Raw genomic sequence first — 12146 nt, forward strand, 5'->3', positions numbered from 1 at the left:
AAAACAGAAGCCAGAGAGGTCCAGCATTCAGGTTCCCTTTGCATTAGTCTGTTTACAAAACTGTATAAAATACTCAGAATCCTCTTGTTTGAGTATTTTATTAAATAGACTTGACAGGTTGTTTGCGTTGTAATTTATTTTTTAAGAATTGCCCTAGAAATTGACCAGTGTTAGGGTATTACTACAAATTACTTTATTTTTGACCATAACTGCTGCTAGAACTCTGAATTAGTTTTGTAAATCTAGGAAGTATGTTTTTTAACATTTGTGGGGAAAAAAAAAAAGGAAAAATACACTCAGGATGCTTTTAAACTTTTTTCTAAATTGTCTTTAAGCACTAAATAACAGAAAATTGCATTTAAATAAACCCAGTCAATATGGACCGGAAAATTCACATTGCTAGCAAACAGTGTTCAGAGCGGCTGCACTAAACAATTCTGAGTGTCTGGAAGGAAGAGATGCTGCTTGTCTTGAGGAAGTCACAAGTAAGTTATCTAGAGCTTTCTGGAATGTTTGTGGAGAAAAACTATAAATGAAGAAAGGACTTAAATATTGTTTTGCTATGTCCAACTTGCATTAATGGCTATAAGATAGGCAGTCCTTAATTAGATTTCACACAATTAGATTTTACACCATTTAAGAAATATGTTACATTGCTGTTGTGCAACAGTGACAGACATTAGAGAAGACTGGACTTCACACAAAGGGAGACAAAACAGACACCATATAAATGTGAACTCCCCAATGAAAATAAGTTTAAACAGGCATAGCCCATGTTAATTGTCTTGCCTAGGGAAACACCAAAATGCAGAACATGAGATGTGTACAGAAAATACGTATGTTTATCTAGATCACTATCCGACTGTTTAGCAATTACTGTGTTTAAAGAAAAGAATTACAAGATCTCATGTATCATGTACTTTTGGTGTTTGAATGGGTTTTATACAGTAGTTGTCTCCAAAGCTTTTGGAAAGAAATATCTTGTTTTGTGCCTTTCAAAGGGATACAGGCTTCTAATTTATATTGTTCCAAGAAAAAGTCCTGGTTTTAATCACTGTGATTACTGTTTGTATCATGGTTATGGTTGCCTTAGCACAAAGATAACTCCAAGTTTTCTTACTGTGAGGTCAGGGATGAACACCCTGGAGTTCTCTCTTAATTGTTGCTCCTGTAGTTCTGTAATGTGGTGCTAAATCTGAAGTAAAACTCAACCCAAAACTCGTCCTGGACATCTGGACCAGATATTTCATTCTTCATTCAAGGCACAGAGCTGTGTTACTTGCTAAAGCAGATATAATCTAGCCTTAAGCTAGTGCTAAAGGCAAGAGGGACTGTGATACAGTAATACATTACAATTACACTGTATCTTAATGCTTTCCACCATAAATGCTGAACAAATTTAAAAGAAGCAGGAGGATGTGTTGAATCTTGAATAAAACATTACTACACAAACATAAATACCATGTTTAATGTCCACAGGCATATAATCAGACTTGGCATTTCGATATACAAAGTAACTGTATATGCATTGCCCTAAAGGATGCAGGGGATTCTGGAACAAGGAAGGTGAGAAGAACCATACCCTTGAGGTATATGGTACCTTGGTAAAAACTCCTGCAGAGGAAACCTGGGAGTGGTCAGCTTTATTGTCCTGCCATCATGCCAGTTGCAGCATGCTTCATCCTCTTGCACAGGGCAAAGTCACAATCATCAGAGTCACAATCGTTTGTCCCTCATCAGGCAACCTTCTTAATCAGTCAATAAAAATGCATTCAAATACAATTCATTCATTAAAACACAAGAGTGTTAAAGTGTAAGTGCTCTTCCAGAAGACTTTTTCAACTGTCATTACAGTTTGAGTTAACACCAGGCAAAACTAGATTACAGTTTTGATTGCTGTTTGCCCGAGGGCACTGTGGAGGTGGAGACGCACAGATTTTGCTAAACCATCTAAGCAGATCTAAGGAGCAGGTGCAGCATACATGCTGGTTGATCTCTGAAGGAACTATTTGACTAGGACGAAGCTAAACCCATGCTGGATAGGCCTTCTTTTCAGCAGCACAATTTAATGAAGATCAGGTGAATGAAAGATGTAGACTGGTTTTAACAGTGTTCTCAGCCACCCCTTGTTCCTTGGAACATCTGTTTGCTTCAAGGAGGTCTCTGAGGTCAGGTCTCTCAGACTTAGTCCAGACTACTATCATGTAGAGTCAAAGTTTAGGACCAAATCTTTGTAGAAGCAGGATGACCTAATCCTGCTGTATCCGTGGGCTACTCTCAGGCTCCATCTGTATTCAAGTCTTCACTCTACACTAAACAAGTATTGCAAATAACATGTATAGGTTCCCTAGAGATAAATAATACCACTGATTGCAGAGAAGCTGGCAATCAGTTCTGTTGCAGCAGTTCAGAGTGCAACAACACCTGTACTGAAGCTACATTGTATTGGCAGGTCCACACAGAAGAATAAGCCAAGGCAGAGCTGAACTGATCCTTGGTCAACCAAGCACAAAAACTGAACATGTTATAATCATCTTCAACTTACTACAATGTAAGTCATCTATCTGCTTCAGGTACTCTTTCCCAAGTTTGTTATTCCATATTAAGATAGGTTAAACAAATTCCACGAATTCTTAAGAAGGTATAACATCACACACCTAATGAATTCCTTATATGCACCTAAAATAGCCCAAGGTTTATGTTCTCTCATGACCCAGACATCATCTGTCATTAGCAGAAGCCAGTCCTGCCAGTTCTTCCCTGTCCTGGCCACGTCATCACCTAGCCACAGCTGCATGACACTGTTTTCAGCAATTCACCAGATTGCTCTGCAAGCCAGTGCGAGATGTTTTGCAAGCACCTGCCAGGCCTTATTGTAAAGCTGATAAAAGCGATGAAAGCAAAGATGTAGCAGATCAGCAGCACACAGTTTACAGTAATGATACATACAGAATAATTGCTTTGCTATAAATAGTGGTTTTGTTATGGTCAGCCTCATGATGCAAAGCACCTGAGTCAAAAGGACAAGCATGGTAACTCGTCTCTCATGCACACACACAGACACACACACACAGAACAATCCCTGTAATGTAGGTGAAAGGTAGGAGGTAACAAACCAGAATTTACAATTTAAACAAAAATTCCTAGGTCACCTATACACGGGTGTCCTAGGAGCATGTTTTATTTGCAGTACCTTCTCAGTGATACAAAACTATCTTGGATAAGTAAGGTTGCTGATTCTTCTAGTACCTGGGTGCTGTCAAGGAGTCTCCCGGTGGCAGGTGATGCTCTCCCTGGGCTGGGAATCACCCAGTGAAATGAGCTCATTTCCTGCCCAGCTCACGTAGGCCTTCCTGCTGCTGAGCTGGAGGTGTTGGGTGCTCATCCTGCTCTCTGGGAAGGTGTAAGGGGGAAGCTCTGGTTGCTTTTTCTGCTGGGGAAAATGCAATATTTTATGATGCTGATGACTATTTGGGGAGTCTTTAATTAATTAATTAAAGACTTTAATTAATGAAGAGGTTAAAGATTAATACGTAAGCCTTGACAAAGCTAGTAAAAGTATCTAAGAACTGCCAGTTATGGAGAAGGCTGATGAATCTACACAACCAAGGTAAGCACAGCTTTCAAAAGGGTTTCTGCAAGGATTTGGAGGAGGGGAAGGAGAACCACTGAAACAAGTGAATGCTGGAAAAAAAAATATGCTAGCTGTTAACTTTCAGACAAGTATTTAGTTTATGAGCAGCAACGAAACATGAAGCATGTGCAATATAACTTCTCAAAGTATGGAAGTAGTACCTTGAAGCTTATGTAATTGCATATGTAATGGTTTTGCATATTTGATGCTGACTTTGGCAAAAGAGGAGGAAACAAACTATTCTAGAATAGGAAGAAGGGTCTGCCTTCCATCCATGTGTAAGGGCCAATAAAAAGTTTAGTTTTAACTGAAGTTCTGACCAATATGAGCTATCAGATACTTCCCTGAGCCTATTTTCTTTGCTCTCTGAAAAGAACATGCTTGCATTCTTTACTATCTCCTTGGAGCTGCTGTCTCCAAAGTTCACCAGCTGGTCGTTTTTCAGACAATCTAGCTGCAGGCTGTCAAACTCTGATTTGAACCAGTGCTGAGCTTCTTTCAGGTTATTTGTCATCTAGGGAAGGCAGTGGTAATTAGAACTGCAGAGAGAACAGTTAATGCAGGCTGTGTACCAGTTCTTGAGCTGTGTGAGGAAGGGTAGCAAGGCATACAAATGTTTACTCAAATCTCTCTCCTGTACCTAGGGGTGGGAGCTGACCGTAATGCTTTCTTTCATTGAGGTGAAGTGGGTGTGATAGAGATGTCCTTGCTACAAAACTGCTCCACTTTTAGGAGAGTAATGAAGTCAGTACAGTTCTCTTCAACACAGTGTAAAATACAGAGACATTGGGGAAAGAGGGAGGAAAAATGGAGGCTGAGTACCACAAACTCCTGAGAAATATCTGTGAAGAAAACTAACAAGTGCTGTGGAAACATTATCCTGCTATCAAGTTGTCTTTCTAGTCTCAGAACAGTATTTGAATTGGTAAGACCTCAAGCTGGGGCACCTCTATTCCTTTTTAATTTTAATTTATACTGGTTAGTACCCTATAAAGCATCTAAAATCCTAGATTTTCCACCTCAAACTACTATAGTTATTAACATAAGTTACAATAATTTGGCTGCTGCTGTGAAGTAGTACAAGGATAAGGTAATGCATGGACAAATGACTTCTCAGGGGATGGTGATGAATGTGGTTTGGAATGATGTCACGTACAAAGTGATGCAAGAGCAGCTCAGGGCACAATTTACTTGGCCACACCACTTTTCTTTATTTGATTAGGACAGATATACCCCGAGCCCAATTTTTTTTTTTTTTTTTTTAAAAAAAAAGGCTGAGGGAAGCTCTTCTTCCAAGCTCTGCTAAACTAAATTACTCACATAAGAGATGAAACTGTAATCTTAAAAGTAAAAAATAAAAAATAAGACAAACACCACTTAGTGTCTTTGGAGTTGACAAGGTCAGGAACGTACCTCCTTCTTCACCAGAGACCTATATTTGAGATTTGAAGTTTTACATGATGCAAATACTGAAACACCAACTTATTACTTCCAGTGAATTATAATTCTAATGCTAACTAGTCTTGCCTGTTCTGACACCATACTGGCTTGTTTCAGTTTTTCTATTTCCTCTTTACATTTCTTCAGATGTTGGGTTGTTTTTTCTAGTATCTAGGTAGAAAAAGTAAAGTTTTTCTAGGAATTTTTTCATGGTGCAAATAAAAATCTGCACTATAGTAGAAGGATTCTCCAATTTTTGCTGTAAATAGCTTAAGAGATTTGTTTTTTAAAAAGAATCTCTCTAAAGTCAGCTATGTAGTGAATTTATGTTGTTACTTGGTCTTTCTAGACTGGAGCAAATACACTGAGATTTACAGGAACATCTCTGAACTGGGATTCAGAGTCTTTCTACCACTTCTTCTATGTCCCCAGAGGCTTTACATAAAAATATTTCCACAGCTGTCTCACCATATATGCGTGCTGCTACCACTTTACCTGACACTCGTTTTCCAACTGATGCACTCGCCTTCTCTCCACTTCTAGCTGGGTCTCCAGCTGCCTGTTCTGCACTTGCACTTTATGTTGGTTTTCCAACAATATTTGCATCTCACTACGCAAACTCTTCAACTCTGAAACAAATTGTTATATGTGCTGTGACTGAAGACAACAACACAAGAATTACATTCCAATAATTTTGTCAGATCAGTCTCTCTCTGACTGGGAACTGGTCAGGAAAGCTCACCTGTTCATAATTCTTCTTCTGATATTCCTCCTTTATTGCTTCTATTTCTCTCAGTTCAGTTTCAATCTCCTGGAAGTTGTCGAAAGAGAAACAAAACATCAGGAGGAATTTCTCAGGATGTTACATTGGAACTATTACTGAAGTAAAGATGACTCATGCCCCTTGTGGAGATGGGAACAAGCAGGTGACAAAGTTGCTGAGAAGCTTAGATTCTGCTGAGGAGCTTAGATTCTTAGTTGCTGGGAACAGGTACTAGTCAAACCGTAAGTTTTACTCCCTACAAAGAATGGGAAGGGACCAATCACTAGACAAAGCAGTCTTTCTGTCTAGCGATCATTAAATAGACTATCTACAAAATGATAAAGTATGTAAATGCTACTATAAAAAAAAAACAACTGTGGTGGGGGGACACAAAAGGGCTCCATGGCAGCATACTGGATACAGGGAGCAGGGAGGGATATGACTGGAAAGGTTATGCAATTTCTATGCATAATAGCAATTTTATGCTATTGATCTGGTCAGAATTTTGGGGCAGAGTTAGTCTTATTTTCTGTCTCACCCCACTAAAAAGGGACAACAGCAGTCCTATTCAGTAGGAGAAAAAGGAGTTCTCAACTAGATTACCTGTGTCCATTGAAAAACATGTACATACCTTTATTCTCCCTGCGTTAGCTTTAGTGACCAGGCAACATTTGACTTGAGCTCTTTGGCTTTTTAGCTTTTCCCTGTAACTGGATGAAGTCTTTTCCAGCTCTAGCACTTTCTGCCGCAGGTCCCTGTTAGCATGGGAAACTGCAACAAATATGGGGGATGATCCTTGAAGAGCCTTCTTTAGCTAGGGGACAGGAAGAAGTGAGTTCACGTTAACAGTAAAAACTAGTTAATTCTCTACAACAACAAGCAGAGCATCAAATTGATTGGCTATATCTGAAAAAAGCAACAGCACACAGTGGTTTGACTTTTTTTTTAATACCATTGTAACAAAGGAACAAAAATGCATGCTGGGGTCTGAGTTAATACTAAGGTTATGCTGAGTATTATGAGCCAGTCCACAAAAAACAAGGAAGCATCCATCCTATAGCATATCCTTGGTGATTTCTATACAACCTCAGAATATCCTTTTGAAGCCACTGGAATGACTGATATAAATGTTGACATCATGTTCAATAAGGTATATGGTGTTGCAGCATATTCAGTGGGACATGGAAGAAATTAGACAGTATGGACATTGCTGTGCGTGGCCACCAAGATGTCTGTCTACTACATGCCAAAATTTATTGTGAACAGGTGATGGATAACTCCATCATGAATGGAAAAGGAGATATTTGTTATGAGCTGCTTTTGTTCTGGTGAAAATTGGACATTGTAACACCTCTTTCTATGGAAGCCACTCACTGAAATCTTTTAACTGTATCCCTTTTCACCTCAGTAGACTCTTGATGGGCAGCCTTCCTAGAAACCTCTTGTTCAGCATGGAACTGCTTCTCCAAAATCTCTGTTTTCTATGTGCATCTTTTCCTCAATCTTGATTTTTTCAATTAACTGCTCCCTTTAAAGAGAAGAGGTAAATTCAGTTACTCACACGTACATTTAGTAATGTTTTACTTTTTAAATATGTGAATAGGATAGAGAATTCCACTAAACGTTTTTTAGCTATATGCTTTGCAACGCTTGTTTAAAGATTGGAGTGGATTTACATATTTAAATATTCCATTTGTTTCCAAGGAGGTTTAAAATAGCTGTACAAGACTTTTTTTTAAAAACAATCAAACAACAACAAAAAACAAACCACCAACTTCGACTCCAGGAAATTAGATGGCTAAGCCTGTTTAGACAAGGATAACAAGGATATTCAGACTGCACCAACACTTGTTTTGAGGTTGTACTTACTGGTGTTAAGTTTGGATTAGAGGATTTTAACAGCTATCCTTTGGTCTCTTTGCTCTACCTACTACAGGCCGCTTTCAAGTAGAAGTAATATCTGCTATCTTAATGGAAGAGGTGCTTTTAGAAATACCATAATGACCCTGAGCAAGCAGTACAGCAGAACAGGTTCTAGAGTCATTACAGGAATGGGTGGAAGCGCCCATTTCTGTAGCTCTGTGTGAGGCTATCATACTGCTGGCTCAGCGTACACTCAATGCTGACAGATAAGCACCGTAAAAAGCTCTGTTAGTAAAAAGTAATGTTTTTCCTCAGGTATAGTATCTTGGATCTGGTCTTACCTGCAGCCCATCAGCTGTTGATGCTCAGCTTCTTTACTTTTCAGGTCATACTGAGTGTGGATCAGTTTGCTCTGCAGGACGTTATTGGCCTGCTGAACTTCTTCCAAATGAAGAGCAAGTGTCTTTTTGTCCATTCTAGCAACTTCTAGTGCCTTAGAAAGTGGTTCCAACTGTGCAGTAACAACAGATCAGACTTATATTTACCCAAACTAAAAAGTTTACACAGAAATATTTGCTTCCATTCCCAGTCAGTATCAGGTTACAGGAAGTAAGTCTGTTTACCAGCTGTCTCATTACAAATGTCAGACACCTAGATGGGAATACTTATGAAGCCAATCACTTACTAGCTTAGTCAGAAAATCAGAACTTGTCATGTAACCATGACTCCCCTGGAAAAAATGTTCTTTGGTTTGTGTTTGGGTTGTGAGGTAATTATTTTTAAGCTAAGTATTATGGAGGAGAGAGGGGAAGAAAGCAACTTCCTGGACTTCCATTCCTCCTGCTCCCTCTTCTTTCAAAGAAGAAAAAATAAAAGGCTTCATGTATATTTCAGAAATCTCTGTCCATTTTCTGTATGCAGCTGCGAACTATAAAACCTTCACCTGTGCTAAGGAATTCTTCTTTTCAAGGAGTTGCTTGCCACCTTCAGCACTTGGATAATGATTTTCCTGTTCCACAGCCAAAGGCTGATGGATTTTTTTTGCCTCTGTTCATGTGAATGTGTCACACCATGCTGTCCTCACCAAAAAAGAAGAGAGAACTGTCTTGACCTCAAAAATGCAATGTTGGTTGTTACCATTGAAAAACATGTTCTCTACCTGGCTGCCGTGCTGCCTTTCCATGGCAACCAGTTTGGCTTTGTGATGTTCCAATTCTGTTTCTAACATCTGTATTTTGTGCTGACTCTGGCTCCTGAAAATGGAAATCAGATAAATAACGTATAAGTCAACTTGTGCACATCTCCTCTGATGTGGTAACTATCTTCAAGTTTGGAGCTCTAGCTTACCCATAGTAAGTTTTGCCTGTCACTGAAGTTAATTTTTTTAATATTCTTTTCACAAGATGAGTGATACCTGACAAGCCAAATCTTTACAAGTGCAGTTCTTGCAGCTATAGCCACAAACATTCAGTGTATTTTGCTCATTATAGTAAGTATGCTTCAGTTTGGCAGGAAAGGCTATAGGAATTGTTCAGGCTAACTTTTCCTTATTAGCCAGAGCATGGGAAAGGTGCCAATCTTCCACTGAATCTGTCTTCACCACACTGCTGATAGACCAGAGAAACAGAATCAGCTTCATTCACTTGTCTTTTCTGCAGTTGCTGATTTCAGTGTCCTTGTGTCCCAACTCTGTTTGTACTGCATCCAGAACTGCCTGCATCTTGCTATGAGAAGCTAACACGTGCTCCAGCATCATTATCACCTTCCTGTTACTGTCCTTTGCTGCCTCCAACTGACGCTGCAAGTTTGCCATCTGCAGTACAAGAAATCATCAGGCAAATTAACAGGAAAATCACCATTTATTAGTTTGATTCTTTAATAACTAACTAGTGCTAAGAGTATGCAATGGTCTTGATCATGGAAAGTGTTCTCTCCAAGTACATGAACTTTGTTCTACCCCTGTTTTAAGTCCAAACTGTGTGTTACTGTTGTTTTTTTTTGTTTGTTTGTTTGTTTTTGTAGGAGATGAGTGGGTTGGTTTTGTATTATTATTATTTTTTTTATTGACAGTTCCAATACTTCTGAACTCTGGGCACCTAGGAAACGCCACAAAGGCACAAAGCTAGGTTTCTCAACAAAATCAGTTGTTAATTCCTAATTTGTTTAGCCTAAGTTTTCACCTACATTGTTTTCAAACAAAAAACACATGTTAATTTTCAGCCATTTCTTCATTGCCATCAACTAGTTAATTGAAATTAACTGTCTTTATAAATTGGATGTCAGGGTTATCACTCACCACATTAAAGTTTCCTTTGTTAAGCCCAGTAGACGATAAAGTTTTCAAGAATCTTGGTGAGAGAACATTTATTTTATCCTCCAGTTTTTCTCCCATGTTCTTTACAGCATTTAACAGAATTTTCAGGCTGACCATAGGACTATCCCCACATTCAGAAGCAGAATGTCTTGAATGTTTGTATCATTCAAAATGAACTTGGTGTGAAGTAGAGGGGAGAGTACAAGCACGTAAATTGGATTCCATAACTTCTTCTTTTGAGCCTGCAGCTGACCTAGCATTATGGTCGGAAGATTTCTACTGCCAAGAACTTGCTGGGGATTTTTTTCTTTTTGGTGCCATTTCCACCACAAAATCCATCAGCTCTCATTGGCTATGTAGATGAGAGCACAAGAAAAAGTGAGAAATTAACGAAATACTCTCTAAACCACCTATTTACTTTAACAAATAGATACTATGATTTTATTCCCAAGTTTACGTTAATTTGAGAAGACTTTGTCACATGTAGGATGTCTTAAGGCACACTAAACAGTTGAAGCTCTCGTCTGTGATACTTTCCATAGCTTATTATCCAAACCTGCACAATTTCCCTCTTGTCAGCAGCGAGACACAGTGCTGATAGAACTGCACCAGAAGGCTGTGCTTCCCTGACTGTGGTGTCACCGGCTGTTGTAGCTCTGCAGTGCCATGGCAGCCTCCTGGCTCCAAGCACCCGCCTGGGCTGTACCTGCTATGGGAGCTTTCTACAGCTAGTTCTCTGTAACTGAAAAGCAGCAGAACTCTTCCAAAATCTGAAAGTGTTCGGGTTATAGATTGCAACTATTAACATAATATGCAATTCCCTTTGATTTTCTGATGATGGAGAATTGAAGTAGAAGATAAATACTTGATTCATTTTGCTTTCTGGAAACAGCAAAAATCAGACCTCCTGTTTTCCAGGCAAACGTCCTAAACGTGGTTATATCTTCTGTGTAATTTCTAGAGTATGGCATGTAGATTATGGATATGATCAACCATTTGTCACTTTCACCTTCCTTGTTTTTCCAACAACATATGTATTTTTTTCCCAACAACAAATGATATTTTGATCACTATTCTAACCTATAAATTCAAATAACTGTCTCAAGATGTCTGTTCACAAGGAAGAATGAACTTATAACAGTAACTGTTCTTTACAGACTCCTATTGCTTCTCATTTACCAAGCAAGCTCCTGACAGCAGACTCCATTTCACCATCTTATATGTACAAGCTTGGTTTCACTGTCCAAGATAACACAACTCTTTGTGCTTCTGTCTATTATGACTGAGTGAACAGACTGAAGCAGAGGAACTACCTTCCTTACAGCAACATCGCTAGACAAGTATTATCTGCCACTATTTGTTCTCTAACTGGAACAAATGATAAATCGAGAAGACTATCATTACGGTCTTGTAACCTGTGTGTTTTCTAGCCTGAAAACACATTATAAACTTGCAAATTTTGTGATTTTCATGCATGAAGTTGAGCTGAGCTTCCACAGTTCTCATATTTTAATGAAAAAGTTCTGTTTTCACCTGGAGACTAGGATGCTAGGGTTAACATTAAATGTGTTCTCTGTTCTCCAGGAAAAGGTGTGTTGAATCTGATTTCTAACGGCTATGTTAGTATTAGTTAGTCTGACCCTAATTCTGAGGAGTAAGAAGTTCTCAAAGTTGTTTTTCCTTAGTGTATTTGGTCTCTGTAGCCACAATGCACTTGCAAAGCTTGCTATTGTTTCAACGTGTATCTTGAGAGACATTACAGTTATTCCTCCAGCTTCTGCACTCCAGTTTTAAGAAAAGAAGTGTGACAAAATAGCTCAGCTTCTTTTTAGTGAAGAAAAGGAAAAGCATTAGCTTGACCGCAACACAAAAGCGGAGTGATACAGCAATTCTTCTTTGCCCAGAGCAAATGTTTTATTTTTCTGAAGTCCCATAGTAGCAAGAGCAGCAAGTGAAACACTTTTAACTTATCTTTCCATAGAATTACTTCCAGATTAGAATTAATCACCTTGTTCTAATTTAAGTATGTTTTGGATCACTTTCTTCTATCACTACCATGAGACCTAGGGCTATTGCATAAATGTAGCTTTCTCTAATAACCACTACATATTCTGTGCTGTTTTTAAAAGAAC

General features: G+C 38.8%; 1 protein-coding gene across 1 annotated transcript in view; it reads right to left on the minus strand.

The window, feature by feature from the left end:
* Positions 1–3259: 3259 nt before the first annotated feature.
* CCDC150 (coiled-coil domain containing 150) overlaps positions 3260–12146 on the minus strand; it is a gene marked incomplete at both ends in the record, with an annotated part of 30984 nt that continues 22097 nt past the window's right edge. Inside the window, 11 exon segments of the mRNA XM_082763208.1 lie at positions 3260–3430; positions 4029–4148; positions 5162–5245; positions 5570–5716; positions 5720–5731; positions 5817–5885; positions 6469–6651; positions 7296–7365; positions 8042–8211; positions 8860–8953; positions 9344–9513. Of these exon segments, the coding sequence (XP_082619334.1) occupies positions 3260–3430; positions 4029–4148; positions 5162–5245; positions 5570–5716; positions 5720–5731; positions 5817–5885; positions 6469–6651; positions 7296–7365; positions 8042–8211; positions 8860–8953; positions 9344–9513 (1290 nt within the window).

This window comes from Aythya marila (assembly GCF_965140915.1).
Source record: "Aythya marila genome assembly, chromosome: 6".
NCBI classification, from domain to species: domain Eukaryota; kingdom Metazoa; phylum Chordata; class Aves; order Anseriformes; family Anatidae; genus Aythya; species Aythya marila.